Consider the following 16303-nt stretch of genomic DNA (forward strand, 5'->3'; position numbering starts at 1 on the left):
TTAAAACTTAAATTTTGGATTTCATGTTTACTCACAGAAAATTTAAATTTTGGATCTCATATATACTAACAGGTCTACATTACTTAGCATATCACCTGATACAGAATATGTGTACAGTATCACAGTAATTTTGATGATTCTGTGTTTAAATGAGACCTGTGAGGTATTAGAAAGTCAGTCACTGGAATCCCAATCTCGCTGCATGGCGTCATACCATAGCAAGTCCAAGACTGCTGGACACAACGATGAGATCACGAGAAAGGAAAAGAAAAGTTACCAAATTGTGGGTGGTCCTGGGTAATTTTGTAGACGATTTCTGAGGCACTGGCACCTGGAGCTTCAGCCTGTAAGATTCTGTTGGTAATCTGCAGCATCCCGCCTTCTGGAACCCACACCATTGAGTTAGCCATAAGCCGGAGACCTGCGTCATTCTAGAATGAGGAAAGAGTACAGAGTTAAGCCCAAGCCAAAACAAACATATATATATGTTTGTGTGTATGTGTGTATATATATGTTTGTGTGTATATATATATAAACACACATACACACACTATATATAATGTATATTATATACATTATTATATACAAATTCTATTTACAAATAATATATACAAATTTATAAGTATATTTAAATTTAATATGTATTTTTATAAATATATATTTCTCTGTGTATATATGTGTGTGTGTATATACACATATGTGTATGTATATATGTACATGTATATATCAGCCCTTAGAAACATAAGTTATCAGGTACTATTGTTGCCAGCCATCACCTAACAAGAGGTATTCATAGCTCTAGAGTCGCACTATGGATTACGTATGTATATTGTGTGTAGACACATGTATGTGTATGTATATATGTACATATCCTATTTTTTTCCTTTACTTTATCATAAGCAAATAACTTTTCTCATTCATCCATTTCTCTCTTTCATTCGTCCCCCTCACTGTCCCTCTACTCTCCCCACCCACTCCTACTCAAGCATTACACACTAAGCACCCATCAGAGGCTGGCTCTCTTGCCAGAGGCCCAGGATATATAAGAATGCCTAAACAATGGGCGCCTGGGTGGCTCAGTGGGTTAAGCCGCTGCCTTCGGCTCAGGTCATGATCTCAGGGTCCTGGGATCGAGGCCCGCATCGGGCTCTCTGCTCAGCAGGGAGCCTGCTTCCTCCTCTCTCTCTGCCTGCTTGTGATCTCTCTCTGTCAAATAAATAAATAAAAAAAAAAAAAAAAAAAAAAGAATGCCTAAACAAGATGTCAGTTTGAGAACATACAGTCTAGTCGTCCCGCCGCAGACAACTAATCAGGGCGTATCACAACGATATTCTGTAAGAGGTTGGAGCAGGGTGCTGTGGGAGAATAACGGAAAAAGGGGGTTTCCTCTTTGGGGGAGGAATGCTCAGGAAGGCTTTGCTATGGAAATATCATTTAACTCTTGAATGACCAAAACATGGCCCTTCTAAGAGAGAAGTACTGAAATGGACTCTGTGCAGAGGCAAAGACACGAGACAGTGCACTGTATCTGGGCAAGAAGAATTTATGGGGCCAGGAGAGGGGTGAATAAGAAGGGACACTCTCTTGAAGTTGGCAGGCAGAAGGTAGAGGATGTACTAAAGGTCTCCATTTATCTTGTAAGCCCAGTAAAGTCAACACGCGTCTTCAGGGAAGGAACGGGGATGAACAGTCTGGGGTTTATGAAGTTTCCGTCAGCGGGAGATGAAAGGAGCTAGAACTGACATGTGTCTGGGGCTATAGAAACCATTTATCAAATTCTTGTAATGGCTCAGGTGAGAGAAGATGAAACAGTCATTGCCGTGGGAACAGAGAGTTAGAACCAGTTTCCAGAAACACTAGAGGCCAAACTGACAGACCTTGATGACTGAAAGCAAAGCCTTAGAAACAACAGCTGGGAGGAGCTGACTGGAAGAAATCACCTCTTTCGCCTCCCCCACCCCAAGAAGGCAACCATTTTAGTTGCTAAAGCTACTGTCACGAAAGTGCTGCCATTCTCGATTTGCAAGGTGTGCGCCTCTTCCAGTCTCATGACTGACATTTTCCACGGAAGGAGGTTAGTGAGTCTGTGTTAAGCTTTCAATCTGTTTTTGTACTTCAAAAATCAGTAAATCTGGGGTTCTAAAATAGGGCATTTCAACGGGGACGTTTTTATAAATTATTGTTATTACTTTCAAATATGCCAACATTTGAAACACCAGAACAGAGCAATACCCCTCCCAGGAGGGGCATATTCAGGGCAGAAGACAACAAATAGGCCTTTGCAGTCCCTTGGCATGAGAGCATTTGCTCCCCACAAGAGGTGGTCCTGGCCATTTTCACTACAGTCACCAGGGAACCGAGTCAAACAGTGTCCAGGAGAACAGCAGCAGAAGCACCTTCTATTATGATCAGTGCTCAGGGGCAAACTCCCTAGAATTTTCTCCCTTCACGATTGATACAGCATATTAGTTACAAAAACATCAAAATGTGCCAAGAATTTTCCTCTCTACTTACCCCCCCTGAATTCTGGGGGAAAAGTCCCAATTAACTCCAGCAGAGTTTCATATAAGATAATACACTCAGACCCAGGCGTCTTAATTGCCAGAAATCTCTCTAATAGCAGCCGCCTCGTCAAGTCTGATCATGGTTACAGAAATCAGTCATACGCCAACAACCAAATTATGGGACTAATAAGGCAATGTGGTTTTTCATATTCCAAGCAAGTAAGTACTGTGACCTGAATGCATGTCCCCAGATGTCCCTCCCACTACATTTCTATCTTGGCCACACTTTACCAACCCAACACAATTCTTTAATTCCTTGTGACTGTAAATCTTTAGGAGACAGTACTCCTTTTATGTCAGTGTTAGAACAAACATCTGGAAGTGTTAGGCAACATCTGGAAGCTTATTACAAGTTAAGAATCTCAGACCCCACCCCAGATCCTAAATTAGATCTGTATTTTATTTTTTTCACCAACTTTACTGAAGTGTATTTGACAAATAAAAGTTGTACATAGGTAAGGTGCACAATATGATGTTTTGATATACATATACATTGTGAAATTCAAGCTAATTAGGAAATCTATCACTCATATAGCTATACTTTTGTATGTGTATGTGGTAAAAACACTTAAGGTCAACCCACTCAGCAAATTTCGGGTGTATGATACAGTATCAAGTACAGCCACCATGCTATACATTGTATCTCCAGAACTTATTCATCCCTAGTAACTGAACCTCTATATCCATTGACTAACATCTCCCCATTTCTCCTACGCAGCTCCTGGCAACCGCCATTCTGCTCTGCTATTATGAGCTGCGCTTTTTAAGATTCCAAATATAAATGAGATCATGCAGAATTTGTCTTTTTTCTGTCTGGCTTATTTTACTTAGCATACTGTTTTTCAAGCTCATCTATGCTGTCACAAATGACAGGATTTCCTTTTTTTAAGGCTGAATAATATTCCACTAGATACATAGATCACATTTTCTTTATCCATTTTTTTAAAAATACTTATTTATTTGTTTTAGAGAGAGAAAGCAAGCAAGCGGGGGTGGGGAGGAGCAGAGGGTGAGAGAGAGAGAACCCTGAGGCTGGACCCCCCACTGGGGGGTGAAGCCCAATGTGGGACTTGATCCCAGGACCCCAAGATGAAATCAAGAACTGGAGCTCAACCAGCTGAGCCACCCAGCTGCCTCCTCTTTATCCTTTTATCCATCAGGAGACACTTAGGCTCTTTTCATACCTTGCCTGTTGTGACTAATGTTACAATAAACATGTGAGTACGTATATCTCTATGAGACACAGATTTCATTTCTTTTAGATATATACCTGGAAGCGAGGTTGCTGGATCATATGACAGCTCTGTTTTTAGTTTCCTGAGGACCCTCCATACTGTTTTCCATAATGGCTGCATCAATTTACATTCCCACCGAGAGTGTATACAGGTTCCCTGTTCCCAGTACCTTCACCAACTCTTGTTATCTTCTGTCTTTTTGATTACAGCCATTCTAACAGGTATGAGGTAATAACTCATTGTGGTTTTGATTTTCATTTCCCTAATGATGAGTGATACTGAACGTATTTTCATGTACCTCTTGGCCATTTTATGTCTTCTTTTGAGAAAGGTCCATGCAGGTCCTAAGGCCACATTTTAATTGGATGATAAAGATGATGATTTTGCTATTGAGTTGTCTGAGTTCCTCATATGGTCTAAATATTAATTCTTTATCAGATATATGGTTTCAAATATTTTCTCCCATTTGGTAGGCTGCCTTTTCATTTCATTGACTGTTTACTTTGCCATCAGCTTTGTACTCTGATGTGTTTCCACTTGTATTTGAAGAGGATTCCCAGGGGATGTGGAGTCACGCTAAAGCAGGAGAAGCAGAGCTCAGGAAAGAAATAGTAATGGGTTCAGAGTGGTTCTCCTGAACCCCCCAGACAGGTCTTTCAGAATATTTACATTTCTAACTTCTGTTTCCAAATCATTTGTTTATAATACATAAGAAGAAACAGACAACTATCTAAGGGAAAGAAGTATAATTCTTCCCACTCATTATAATGAAGATGGTTTTATCAGTTGTCTTCTTCTGGGAGAGAGCCCAGGGAAGATTCAGGAAGAAATGAATAGAAGCCTATATATCATCTTTTCTATCGTTAAAGTGTCCAGAAAAGCCAAACAAATTTTAACGCATTTCCCCAATGATTCTGACATTTTGCAATTTCTTTATCTCCTTGTAGTTATTTTTTCCTTCTTCTGCACAATGGTGCATATATCCCTGTAAGCTCAAGAAATTAGCCATAACATGAGCTGAATAATCTCCTGTCTAGTGATGTTTTATATGTCCTTCGGGGTACCACATTAGAAAGCAATAAAATCCCAAAAAGGGGTTATGGGGGCATAATCAAAAGAGGGCTTTAAATTAAATAGTTCTTCTAATTCATTTCATAAAACAATGGGCATAGGGAAATGTTGGCAATAAAGTTTGGCCATTATATATTGTGTTACAAATAAAAATATTAATGTTGTAAACCAGAAGTAAGGACCTAAGCTTCTATCATTAGGAGGAAAAATCTCACAAATAAAATGAAAACTTCCTCCCCTAAAATAAATGTTGGGGCATACATGATGATTTCAAATGACAGTGTACCCTAACCCCAGGTCCAACTACTCGAGCTAAAAAATTTTAAAACTTATCAAGTATTAAAGGACTATAATTGGATATAACAACAGTCCTAAGATTTTATTTATTTTGTTAAAAAATGCCTTATTTTGCAAAGGTTCATTTATACCATAGTTTTTAAAATGCAGCCTTTAAGGACACTGTGGATTTTAGGGAAGGATCATGCAGGGTCGACATAAAACGTGAGACTCGGATGCTATTTGCCAGGATAAAGGATGGAAAGATACTTAGACCGTTTGTTTGGGTGTTTGTCAGCGGGTGTGTGGGCTCCTTAGAAGCCCTGTGCCTTCAGGTCAAGAATATAGAACCTTCTCTCCATGTAGATTTCAACTACTTCATAAACAAAATTTAGTAATTAGATAGAACCAGTTTTTGAATGTATACTCTGAGCAACACACCTTATAAGATGCCAAATTGAACAAGCTAAGTAAGTCCATAAAAGATGAAACCCTGGGGCATCTGGGTGGCTCTGTTGTTGGGCATCTGCCCAGAGTCCCGGGATCAAGTCCCATGTCCAGCTCCCTGCTCAGCGGGAGTCTGCTTCTCTCTCTGACCCTCACCCTGCTTGTTCTCTCTCTCTCTCTCTCTCTCAAATAAATAGACTAAAACCTTAAAAAAAAAAAAAAAAGGTGAAACCCTGACATGTGGTAAGGATTTATTTATTTATGAGAGAGACTCTTATTCAAAAACTGAACACTTTTGTGCCATACTTCTAATTGTCCCAAACACCCTTATTATCAAGAAGCATCCACGCCAGACAACCACTGGGAGAACAAGTGTTAAGGACATTGGGGAAAGCACAATCGGGCCGCTAGTCACACACAAGCCTTACCAAGGGCAAACAGCCAGAGCAGACTTAGCAACAGAATTTTCCATCCAGTTCATAGCATGATACTTGGGGGGTTTTCACATCAAAGCACTACCCGATGGCAGAAAGCAACTGCTCAAACAACAACAAACGAGGTCACAAAGGTCATCAGATTTATTGCCAGAGTGGACGAGGAGGCCTGATTCCCAGAGACGCCGTAATGAAAAAGAAGCTTGGCTTGAAAGACTGGCAGCGGAGAGAAGCCCACCAATAAGCTTTTCCCTGCCTAGATTTTAGCCCTTATTAGATGCCGAAATGCTTTAAAATCATATCTCCAGTGGGCTCGGGTTTGATAATCCACACAATTAATGAAAGCCTGTTCAGCAAGCATTCTTTATTACCTTTTAATCTTCTTGATTTCTTTTGCTTCCCCCAACCCTGACAGAGCATGTTTCGACATCAGTCCTGAATCTATTTTCTCTTCAGCAGCTCAGCATAAGCCTGGAGGGCAGTACATTTCCTCACTGCCAGGCCAAGGATGAAACTTTGGAGGAAGTGATGCAGAACTTGAGAAATGAGAGTGGAGCCGACAGCTCCCATGCTTATTCCCAGATAGGCCACCCCAACATCAGCAGAGGTGGCCTGAAGTCTTCTCATCTGATGCAAGAGACGGATTCTAACATAGGAACACAGGAACTAGCCTCACTCAAGCTGTTGCATCCCTCCAAATATCTATCCATCCAACAAAAATGCGCTGAACTCCTATGATCAAGAGATCAAGAGAGGAAGACTAAAAGAGTTGCTGCTCACACACAGTTTTCTTTCTCTCTCTCTCTCTCTCCCCTTTCACTTGTGTCAGCGGGTTAAGTTTTCTACTGAACAACACTGGGATTAATTTGTACATCCATTCCTCAGGAATTAGACCTAATCCCCTTCACCATGACACTTAAACCACCAGGTAGACATCAGCCAGTAATTGGCCTGACTTCAAGTTTAATACACAGGTGGGCTCCGTGTAGGGACTTGGATGCCCACCTTCAGAAGTGGCTATCAGAATGAAATCAATCATGTCTGACTATACATGTACTGGAAGCCATTAACAGCTGAAGGATTTTTTTTCTTCCTGGGCTCTGGCAGACTTATGATTATAAATAGCTTCACTTGTAACAAGATGTGGTGAGTCCAGAGGGAAGATTCCAGGAGGCTTGGGCCCAGACTGCTTGGATAGGACATTGACAAAATGACTAAATTGCTGTCTCCATTCTGTCAATTAGGGGGATCAGAATATATATGACCAAAACATCGAAAAATATGGGCTAGAATGAAAAAAGCTATGTGGGCTACGTGTGATGGGCCAGAACACACTTGAGTCGAAACCACAGCTCCAACAGGAAATACCTTTATAAAAAAATAAACATTTTTAAACTTTAAAAAATGTTTTTATACCTTTTCTTCAGTTTCCCTTTTTTTGAAAATTAGAGATAATAATTGTACAAACATCCTGGAAGGATCATGAGCATCAAATGAAATAATTTACATCAACACGACTGATCCAATAAAGGTTAAAAACAAAACAAACAAAAACACCTCCCACCCATAGTAGAACTTCTAATAGAAGAAATAAGGTCAGGGCGCGTGGGTGGCTCAGTGGGTTAAAGCCTCTGCCTTCGGCTCAGGTCATGATCTCAGGGTCCTGGGATCGAGCCCCCCCCATCGGGCTCTCTGCTCAGCAGGGAGCCTGCTTCCTCCTCTCTCTCTGCCTGCCTCTCTGCCTGCTTGTGATCTCTGCCTGTCAAATAAATAAATAAAATATTTAAATAAAAAAAAAGAAGAAGAAATAAGGTCATATGGCCCCACTCCTAACCTTCTTCATTAAAATATTGTAAAAATCAATATAAGAGATTTAAAGAAAAAGTACTTTGAATTCCTGAAAGGAAACATAGTATGCATTTGTAAAATATCCATGTTACAGAGTCAGATTCATTAGTATGTCCTGATGGATGCTGCGTTCATTATCCCAGGTCATTGGCTTAGAAGCCATTAATGAGTTCACCAGACGGACACAAACACACAACGTACAGGAGACAGAGTGGCAGCAGGAGGAGGGAGGCACAGACATGGTAACACTGACATGAATCCCAACGTGTAAGTGCTACAAGAATTCTCAAGTTCTGTGCTTATGTCTTATTATAAATTAAACTCTAATTTTTGCTTGTTTTGTTTTGGTGGTCAAAGCATTTAAAATCCTGGACACACCCTTCAACCTTAGACCCTAGCATATGATAGTGCCATCCACCAAACCGATCTCCAAATGTGGAGACTGAAACCACTACAGGAAAGGCAGCTGAGAGCGTTGCACTGAAATCCTGTAACAATCTTTGTTGGAAGGAAACCAAGCAGGAAGAAAAGAAACTTTCTGTGTCTGTCTAGACTTCATCTCTTCAGAACTAAACCTCATCTCCCAGGGCAATTGCAAGAGGGTGATAATTAGGATTAGCTACAAGGTGGCTATCTGCCAACTCTATTCTCACAATCAGCCTTCACTTACTCCCCTCTATCTCATGCCACCATCACCGTTTTCATCAGCTGCAAATCACGAGACAACAAGCCTGAGAAACTAGCCGGCAGACTATGCTGCATCCAAGCTGTTCACCTGCGCACGGCTCCATCGCAAAGCCTGAACGATCTTCCGTGAGAAACTGACAAGTCATTTCTAAACTGTCCTCGGCAAATCCATCTCTCTAGCTAATCGTCAGTGACACTTTGGTGGCTACTGATATTTGGAATGAAACGTTCAATAAAAATGATAAGTCTCCCAATCTGCCACCATGGGAAAGAACCATTTTTGCTAAAACGGACGAAAGAGCTTCTAGCGAAATATCATCAAGTAATTAGTGGTTCTGAAAATGTTTTTCAGTAGGCGTCTTGGCTCTAGCATGGTCAGCCCAGTCCCTAAACGTCACAGCCACCCCATTAATAGTATCCAAGAACATTCTAGGTACTATGTGAACGAAGGTTTTTAAAAGTGTTCATGTATTAATTTTGATATTTTAGAAGTACAATTCTACATTAAGCCCATGATTTCATATGCATTATTTATGAGGATGAGGCCACAGTAAAAAATCTGATACAAAGAAAAATATTAAGTAAATAATAGAAAATTTATTCGTGGGTATGACAAAAACATATGGAGGCGGCATGGGAGTGACTCAGGCCGACAGGAGTTCCTGTGACCACTAAAAGAGAGAGTTTCCTCACCCTACTTGAGCTGGGCTAACAGAATGGCCGAACCCATCTTTTTTCATTCATTATGATCACCTATGAGCGTCACATTGCATGAGCTGTTACAGAAGGGAGAAAAAAACAGGGGTGCGCTTGATTCGTGGGATCAGACTCAGGCAGCGGACAAGAGCATCAGTGGACGATGAGGCATTTCTATAGCAGCAAGTCAACATAAAGGTGTGAAAGTGTCCCTTGTGCAGAGAACACCGGGACAGGTCCTTCAGATCAAGGATGCGCCTAACAAAACCTATGCTACTCCCTGAGATTGGGTATTGTGTTCCGTGAATCTCTGAACATTCTAAGGATCTCTGTAATAGATGTTTAATCAGTGTTTGAATAAATACCTGTGCATATCTTAACTTTATGAATATTTTAAAATAATATCATCAACAAAACTTCCTATCTAGATGCAAGGAAGCTGCCGCTCTAGGAATCCCACCTACCTGGGGCACCAGCTTCACACGGAACAGTATATTTCGAAAGGAATGCCCGTCGGTGGCCTGCAGGACCGCAACATCGGACACGCTCTCCGAGCCATCGTGAGCGTAGTGGAGAAGGCCCCTGGAGAGCTCATCCAGCCGGAACTGGTAGATCGGGGCTGCAGGGGACTGAAGTGTTTGGAGCAATTGGCCATGACGTGGCGGGTCAAGCACTTCGACCACGACGTCCTGTGGGTTGTCGTCATCTCGGATGTCAAGCACCTGGGTGGTGATGGTCCGTCTCTCTCCTCTGCTAATACGGAGGGCCTCGTTTCTCAGCACATAGGGGGCCTGAGGAGTGGAAGGGAAGGAGGAGAAGTCATTTAGCAGGAAAGAGGGCGACCCGGTGGACTAGATACCATTGTGCACAACCTAATCGATAATTCTATGCTTCTGAAGGGAACTCTTAAAGCTCCACAAAGTGCCGAACGGTGGCCGAGTCAAAGGAATTGTCGGAGGTGTGGGCAGTTGCAGGAACCAGAGTGAGTGAGATTACTTCACAATTCGGGTTCTGGAGGCTTCTCAAGCTACTTCAAGGCCATCATATTCACCAGAGGAAATGGAGATGAGCCTTGTTTCCAAGTCTCTGCTGTTTTGATTTACACTATATCCCCTGCCTTGTAACTGAGATCAGCCCAGGGTCAAGGGTCCCAACCAGTTTTCTGCATCCAAGAGAGAACAGTAAGAGGCATGGAATCTTCTCACTGGGGTTCAGAGTTCAGTACTTCCCTCTAGTGATACTGCGGTTTGCCGACTTGGGGTAAGATATTTCTGATTCTGAATTCATGTCATATCTGGTCCCAGGCAATAATTTTCTTGAAGCCATCTCCTCCATGCCTTGAAGGGCCCACCCTAGCTCAGGCTTGAGAGCCCAGGAGGACGCGGCCGGAGAAAGCCAACCGCCTGGCTAATCCACGTGGCAAATTTTCAGACGTTTTTCTTGGGATTACCAGGCTTCCCTTCACCAGTTGAGTAAGCAAATACAATATTCTTTCCTAAAGACAACAGTTAATGAACCACAACAGAAAAAATTACCCACCAACCAACAAACCAACCAACGAAACAAACAAACAAACAAAAAATCCAAAACAAAACCTGAGGCCAAAAGCCAAAGAAAACATTATCTTAGTTTTGTATATTGTTTGAAGTTGAACCATCTAGGACTTTCTCTCGGCATATCGTTTTCTTTAATCCAATGGTTTTGTTTTAAAGCTACCTCTCTGGCCTCCTGGAAATTTCAATATTTATTAAAGTAACGTCTGGCTAATGTATCATTGTAATAGTCACATAGTAGGAAGATAGAGAACAGCTCCCCCTCAGAATTCCCAAGTGAGAATGCAGAAGCTGTGATTCTAGATACGTGGGAATGAAGGGCCCCTTGGATTCTGAAAAAGGAGAGGTCAGAAGGTGATGTCAACATCCGTAAATGGAAAAGATCAAATGAACTTGCATGAGAAAATCTCCAGGAGGTTCAAGACCATTTTGAACTACCACAGGACTGTAAAGGAACAAAAAGAAGTCAAAATTAATTTTTAAAACTCCATTTTAAAAAAGAGTTAAAATGAAAGAAGTTTCTCAAATAATGAATAAAATTTAAAAATGCTGCCACTGTTTATTTGCTTGATTTGGGGAAGACAAGCAAACAAAACTTAGGGAACCATAGGAGCTCCCTGTCTGAGATGAGAAAGGCACTTGCCAGTATCTACCCTAAGTCTCTACTTTACCTAATTAGAGTAACTAAATCAACACAAACAAAAAGAACAAAATAAAACTTCTGAGTTTAGGTACTGAGAAATTTTAAGCCAGACAGTCCTCAGGCCTGATGTAGCCCTCTGGCACATATTTACAGAGAACACATGTTTTCATTTTGGGTTCGTTTTTGTTTTTGTTTTTGCTTTTAACATGTTTTAGTTTTAATTAAAACAAAATTAATACTTTTAGCCCAACAGTGAAGTCAAATGAATATCAGATCCATTTCTAATCAACCCTCAACTTCAGTCACCCCTGAAGTAAGAATGCCATCAAGAAGAGCAAAGTTTGGGTGGGTGGGGGGGCTGCGTGGCTCAGTTGTTAGGTGTCTGCCTTCGGCTCAGGTCATGATCTCGGGTCCTGGGACTGAGCCCCATGTCGGCCTCCCTGGAGGAGTCTGCTTGTCCTCTCTCCATGCCCCGACTTGAGTTCTCTGCCTCTCTCTCTCTCTCTCTCTCAAGGAAACAAATAAAATATTAAAAAGAAAAAAATGAAGAAGAAGAAGGAAGTTGGCCTGTGAACACCATCCGGAAGTCACTTCTGGGTTATGTCTCTGTTATCCACAGTCCATGGTCTTTTCATATTTGGACCAAAATTAAAAAAAAAAAAAATTAAAACAATAGTCTCCTGCCTTTCCTTGAATTCATGACTAACACTCTGCAGAGTTGTGGATATTTAGGTATCCTTGGTTTCCCAGGCTGATATCCCACTGTCTTACTGTTCACAACTTAAGACCCTACTCTCTTTGCATGTTTCAGCTGCTGAATCCCTCAAGCTCAGTCACTCAGACCCTCTACCGCTATCTGTATTCTGGACACACAAGTACACCTTAACAGAGATGAGTGATGGGAACAGAGGCGCCATCACACCGAGTTTTATAGCATCTACCATGATGTCCTCAGACTTCTGTCTGGCTGGTGCCCACACGGGCACCCCATGTAAGTAGATCCTTAATCAGATGCTCTACCTACCACAGACAGATGGGAGCACAGCGCAGCTACAGGACAGACAGGCAAAAGTAGCTGAGAATAATTTCATATGCCCGAGAGAGAAATATTTAGGCAAAACAAACTCATTTACCCAAGACTAGGAAAGTCTTAACAACTGGAACAGTTTCAAATTATTCTGAAGGGCTCATATCAACTCAGGAGAGTACAGTAAGGCACTACAAGTTAGTGGGCCAGAACGCAGACTCTGTAGCCCGATTTTCTAGGCACAAATGTCAGCTCTTTATTTATTAGCTATCTCGCCATAGACAAGTTACTTAACTTCCCTGTGACTTTAGAGTCCTCCTCTGTAATTAGGGAAAACAACACCCCACAGGGCTATCATAAGGACTGAATGAGAAGTACAAAGAAGAGTATGACAGATGTATTAGCAATTAGTTGTTGCTGCTGTTCTTACCACGAGCACTAAAAGTTATTCCAGTAGTATTTCATGGAGAACCTGAGACTAGCTTAATCGAGGTCATTTGTGCTATAACTACTGGAAAGAAACCTTGATTCACACATGCGAAATTATTAATTGTGTGGCAATGTCATTACCTGTGTTGAAAACGCTTGTATGTTGATCAGCTGTGGCTCAGAGAAGAACTGCTGGTCACTAATTTTCAGGGAAAAGTAACCTTTCCTAAAAGAAGTCCCCAAGAAAAGAATGAGAAAATGTAGTCATTAGTCTCTAGAAAAACAAGATTAAAAATATCTTCAGCTTATGTGCATGGAAGAATTTGGATCAAAGCACTACAGTGATATAATATTCATACTGTAAATAAAAGTAACCAGATGAAGATGAACATAGCGACATACAGTAAAACCATGGTGTATTCTCTGACCTCAATATAATGTAATAATTCCATAAACTTTTTAGTTTCGATTTTTCTAATATGGCTATATAAATGTTTGAAAAACCAGTTTGGGGCCCAAGACATAATAATGAAAAACAAAACGAAGGCTAATGCTTAAATTGGAGAGAATAGAAAGGAACTATCAGAGTCTCTGATTAGCTCTCAGTGATTCCCTCCCTCTGCAAACCCCCCCTCCAGCCCGTCCCCAGATCACGTGAGTGAGCCTCCATGGATGGTTCTGCAGTGTTCATGTGACCTGACTCTATCGACCTGGCCCCCATTGCAGCCACACACATATACAATCAGTGTGGACAGGACGAGGGGAAGACGGCCGATCATTCCCTGGAAATCTGCAACTAGCCTGAGAGCCCCCATTTGATGATGCGGAAGCCACAGTCTACCACGATGACGTGTGGAGCAAGCCTGTCTGCAGGGAAGGTAAATGAAGCCTGTGAGCAGTGAGACAGAGACCAGAGGGAGAGCGGACTCCTGCTCCTCGCCCCTGGTCCTAGCTTCTAGGCCTATGTGGGAAGTCCAGGTGTCCTAGAGGTGTCAGAGAGCTGAGCCATACCTGCGATGCTAAAACAAGCCTCACAGTTTTGTAGGCTTCATTACTTGCAACTGAAGATAAAACAAAATAAGGCTCCCTCTTTGCTGTGGTTTTACTTCCTGTAAGAGTGCTGCGCCAGCAGCTTCAGAACAACCAGAAGGGAAGGGAGGAGCCGCTCACCTTCAAAGCCAAGCCCAGCACAGAACTTACAGTAGACCGGGAAGACGTGTGGTTTAACGCCTTTCCAGAGGTTTTGAGCTCTGGTCCACGATTAGGACCACAATTTTAAAGGTTCTCTTTTTTTGATTTTTTAACTTTTTTATTATAAAAATGCATCATACATACCAAAGAGTATATAAAACACATAGATTTTAAAGAACTAGAGAAACATCAGGGTATCCACCACCTGAGAAAAATGTAAGTTAACTATTTATGAGAACTGTCAACTCGATTTCTCTTCCACTGAGCTTTTGCAAAATGGTGGCTGTTTATTTAAAGAGCTAGATAGGTCTATTCAAATCCACAGCTCTAACAATTTCCACTACAGAATGCTTATTTCCAGAACTGACCATAGTTACTACAAGCTAGGAGTATATTATTCTTCAGAATAGTAGAAAATTAGGTACTTAGGGCTTGTGAACATAGAACCTCATAGTTTTTTAGTGGAAAAGTATGACTGGAAACTACCATTTAAAGGTTCTTTAAAAGGTCTTCTTGGAACTATCACTGATACACAAAAGAATGTGGATGGATCTCAAAAGCATACGGCAAAAGCCAGAAACAAAAGATTATGTACTGTATGACTCCATGGCTAGGACATTTCAGCAAAGGCAAAACTCTTTAAGAGTAAAAAAACAGATCAGTGGTTGCCAGAAACTTGGGGGTCGGGGGGAGGCGAGAATGAGTCACAGTAAAAAGGAGAGCTTAGGGGGCCATGGATGAAACTGTCTCAAACCTTGACCGCAGTTGTGGTTTCAAGACTGCCAGAATGTATACGTTTGTTAACACTCATAGACCTGTCAACTTCAAGATGGGGGATTTTACTGAACCCAAATTATACCTCAATGAACCTGATTTAAAAAAAAAAAAAAAAAAAAAGTAAATCGTATCTTCCCACCCATTTCATCCTCTCCTTGATTTTCTGTCCCATTTAAGTCCTGTCCCTCTTCACTCCGATCTCCAGACGTCCAGAGAAAGCAACCGAGGGAAGCAACAGAAAGAAGAAAGAAGGGGTGGTGACTCCCAACCCACAGGGGAAAATGACATTGTGGCGGCACAGAGGTTCCGATAACTGCTTAGCACTCCAGCAATGCTGGCTTGCCTCCATGGCCATATTTGCAGGTTGTCTTGAACTCCACTGGAACATTTTGACCCCAAAGGAATCCAGTGCAAAAGAATCATGGTCAGGTTTTCATGAGGAAAAACAAAACCACAACCCTATATGGCAAGCCGCCCCTTTCACCATTTTTGCATCGCTCGGCAACTTACAGAATTTTCTTTTTTCATGAATCACTACCAATCTTGTTTTACTGTTCTTCCTTTTGCTTAAATTTTTAGATAAAGAAGATCCTATGCTAAAATTGGTACCCCAAAGTCAAGGGAGTGCTGAAAGAATTGCCAGCAAAACAGTCACCTTTCTTTGTCGTGTTTGGGGGTACGGAGCTGACTCTGCAAGAAAACCGGTGATGAGAGACTAAAACAGTGAAACAGACAAGAGGAGTAACTGGTTGTCTGGGGGCTTTACGGACTTTACTAACTTTTCACAAGATGCCAAGGCAAAGGACTGCAGGTATGGAGCTGTGAGTGTGTGTGTGTGTGTGTGTGTGTGTCGCAAACAATTAAGAACTACACTTGAAGCAAAAGGAATGCAGAGTGGGAGAGTAAATCTGAAGAGTGATTCTGTGGTGTGAGAAGCCAGAGTTGTCATCTGTGGCAATGTCTCCGTGCGAGGATCTTTTGTCCCCGGAGGATGGAAGCATGGCCATTATTCCCAGTATAATTCAGGAGGCAGAAATCATCGTGGCCACAGGCATGGGCTGTGGAGTCAGAGACCTGGCTTTGCTCCTGCTCAGTCTCCCCATCTGTAGTCTGGGAACATAAACATACCGAGCTCACATGAACGGTTTACTACAATGCCTGTGTCCTATTAGGGCTCAGTAAGTATCAGTTGTTCTTATTCCTCTGAGATGGTCTTTTGAGGTTCTGGCTCTGAACTGCAATCGAGCCAGTGCCATCGCTTTTCTTCCCACCTATTTCCTAGCCCAAACCTTAAAAAAAAAAAAATCTCCAGTGGTAACAGTAGAAAATAGTCACTGTGAACATTCCATTCCATTGGTAACACACGCAGTCTACCACGCATTATCTTCACTCAGGAAGCAGAGCTGGGTGAAGGATAATCCGCAG

The 16303-nt window shown here is 41.8% G+C and overlaps 1 protein-coding gene across 4 annotated transcripts in view; it reads right to left on the reverse strand.

The window, feature by feature from the left end:
• Positions 1-16303, reverse strand: part of FRAS1 (Fraser extracellular matrix complex subunit 1) — a 409111-nt gene that overhangs the window by 130122 nt on the left and 262686 nt on the right. For all 4 annotated transcript variants that reach the window (XM_059156621.1, XM_059156705.1, XM_059156534.1 and 1 more), the window contains 3 exons: positions 13052-13136; positions 9723-10049; positions 278-431 (listed from right to left, as the gene is read on the reverse strand). In XM_059156621.1, the coding sequence (XP_059012604.1) occupies positions 278-431; positions 9723-10049; positions 13052-13136 (566 nt within the window). The remainder of the gene's footprint in view (positions 1-277; positions 432-9722; positions 10050-13051; positions 13137-16303) is intronic.

This window comes from Mustela lutreola, chromosome 1 (assembly GCF_030435805.1).
Source record: "Mustela lutreola isolate mMusLut2 chromosome 1, mMusLut2.pri, whole genome shotgun sequence".
Taxonomy (NCBI): domain Eukaryota; kingdom Metazoa; phylum Chordata; class Mammalia; order Carnivora; family Mustelidae; genus Mustela; species Mustela lutreola.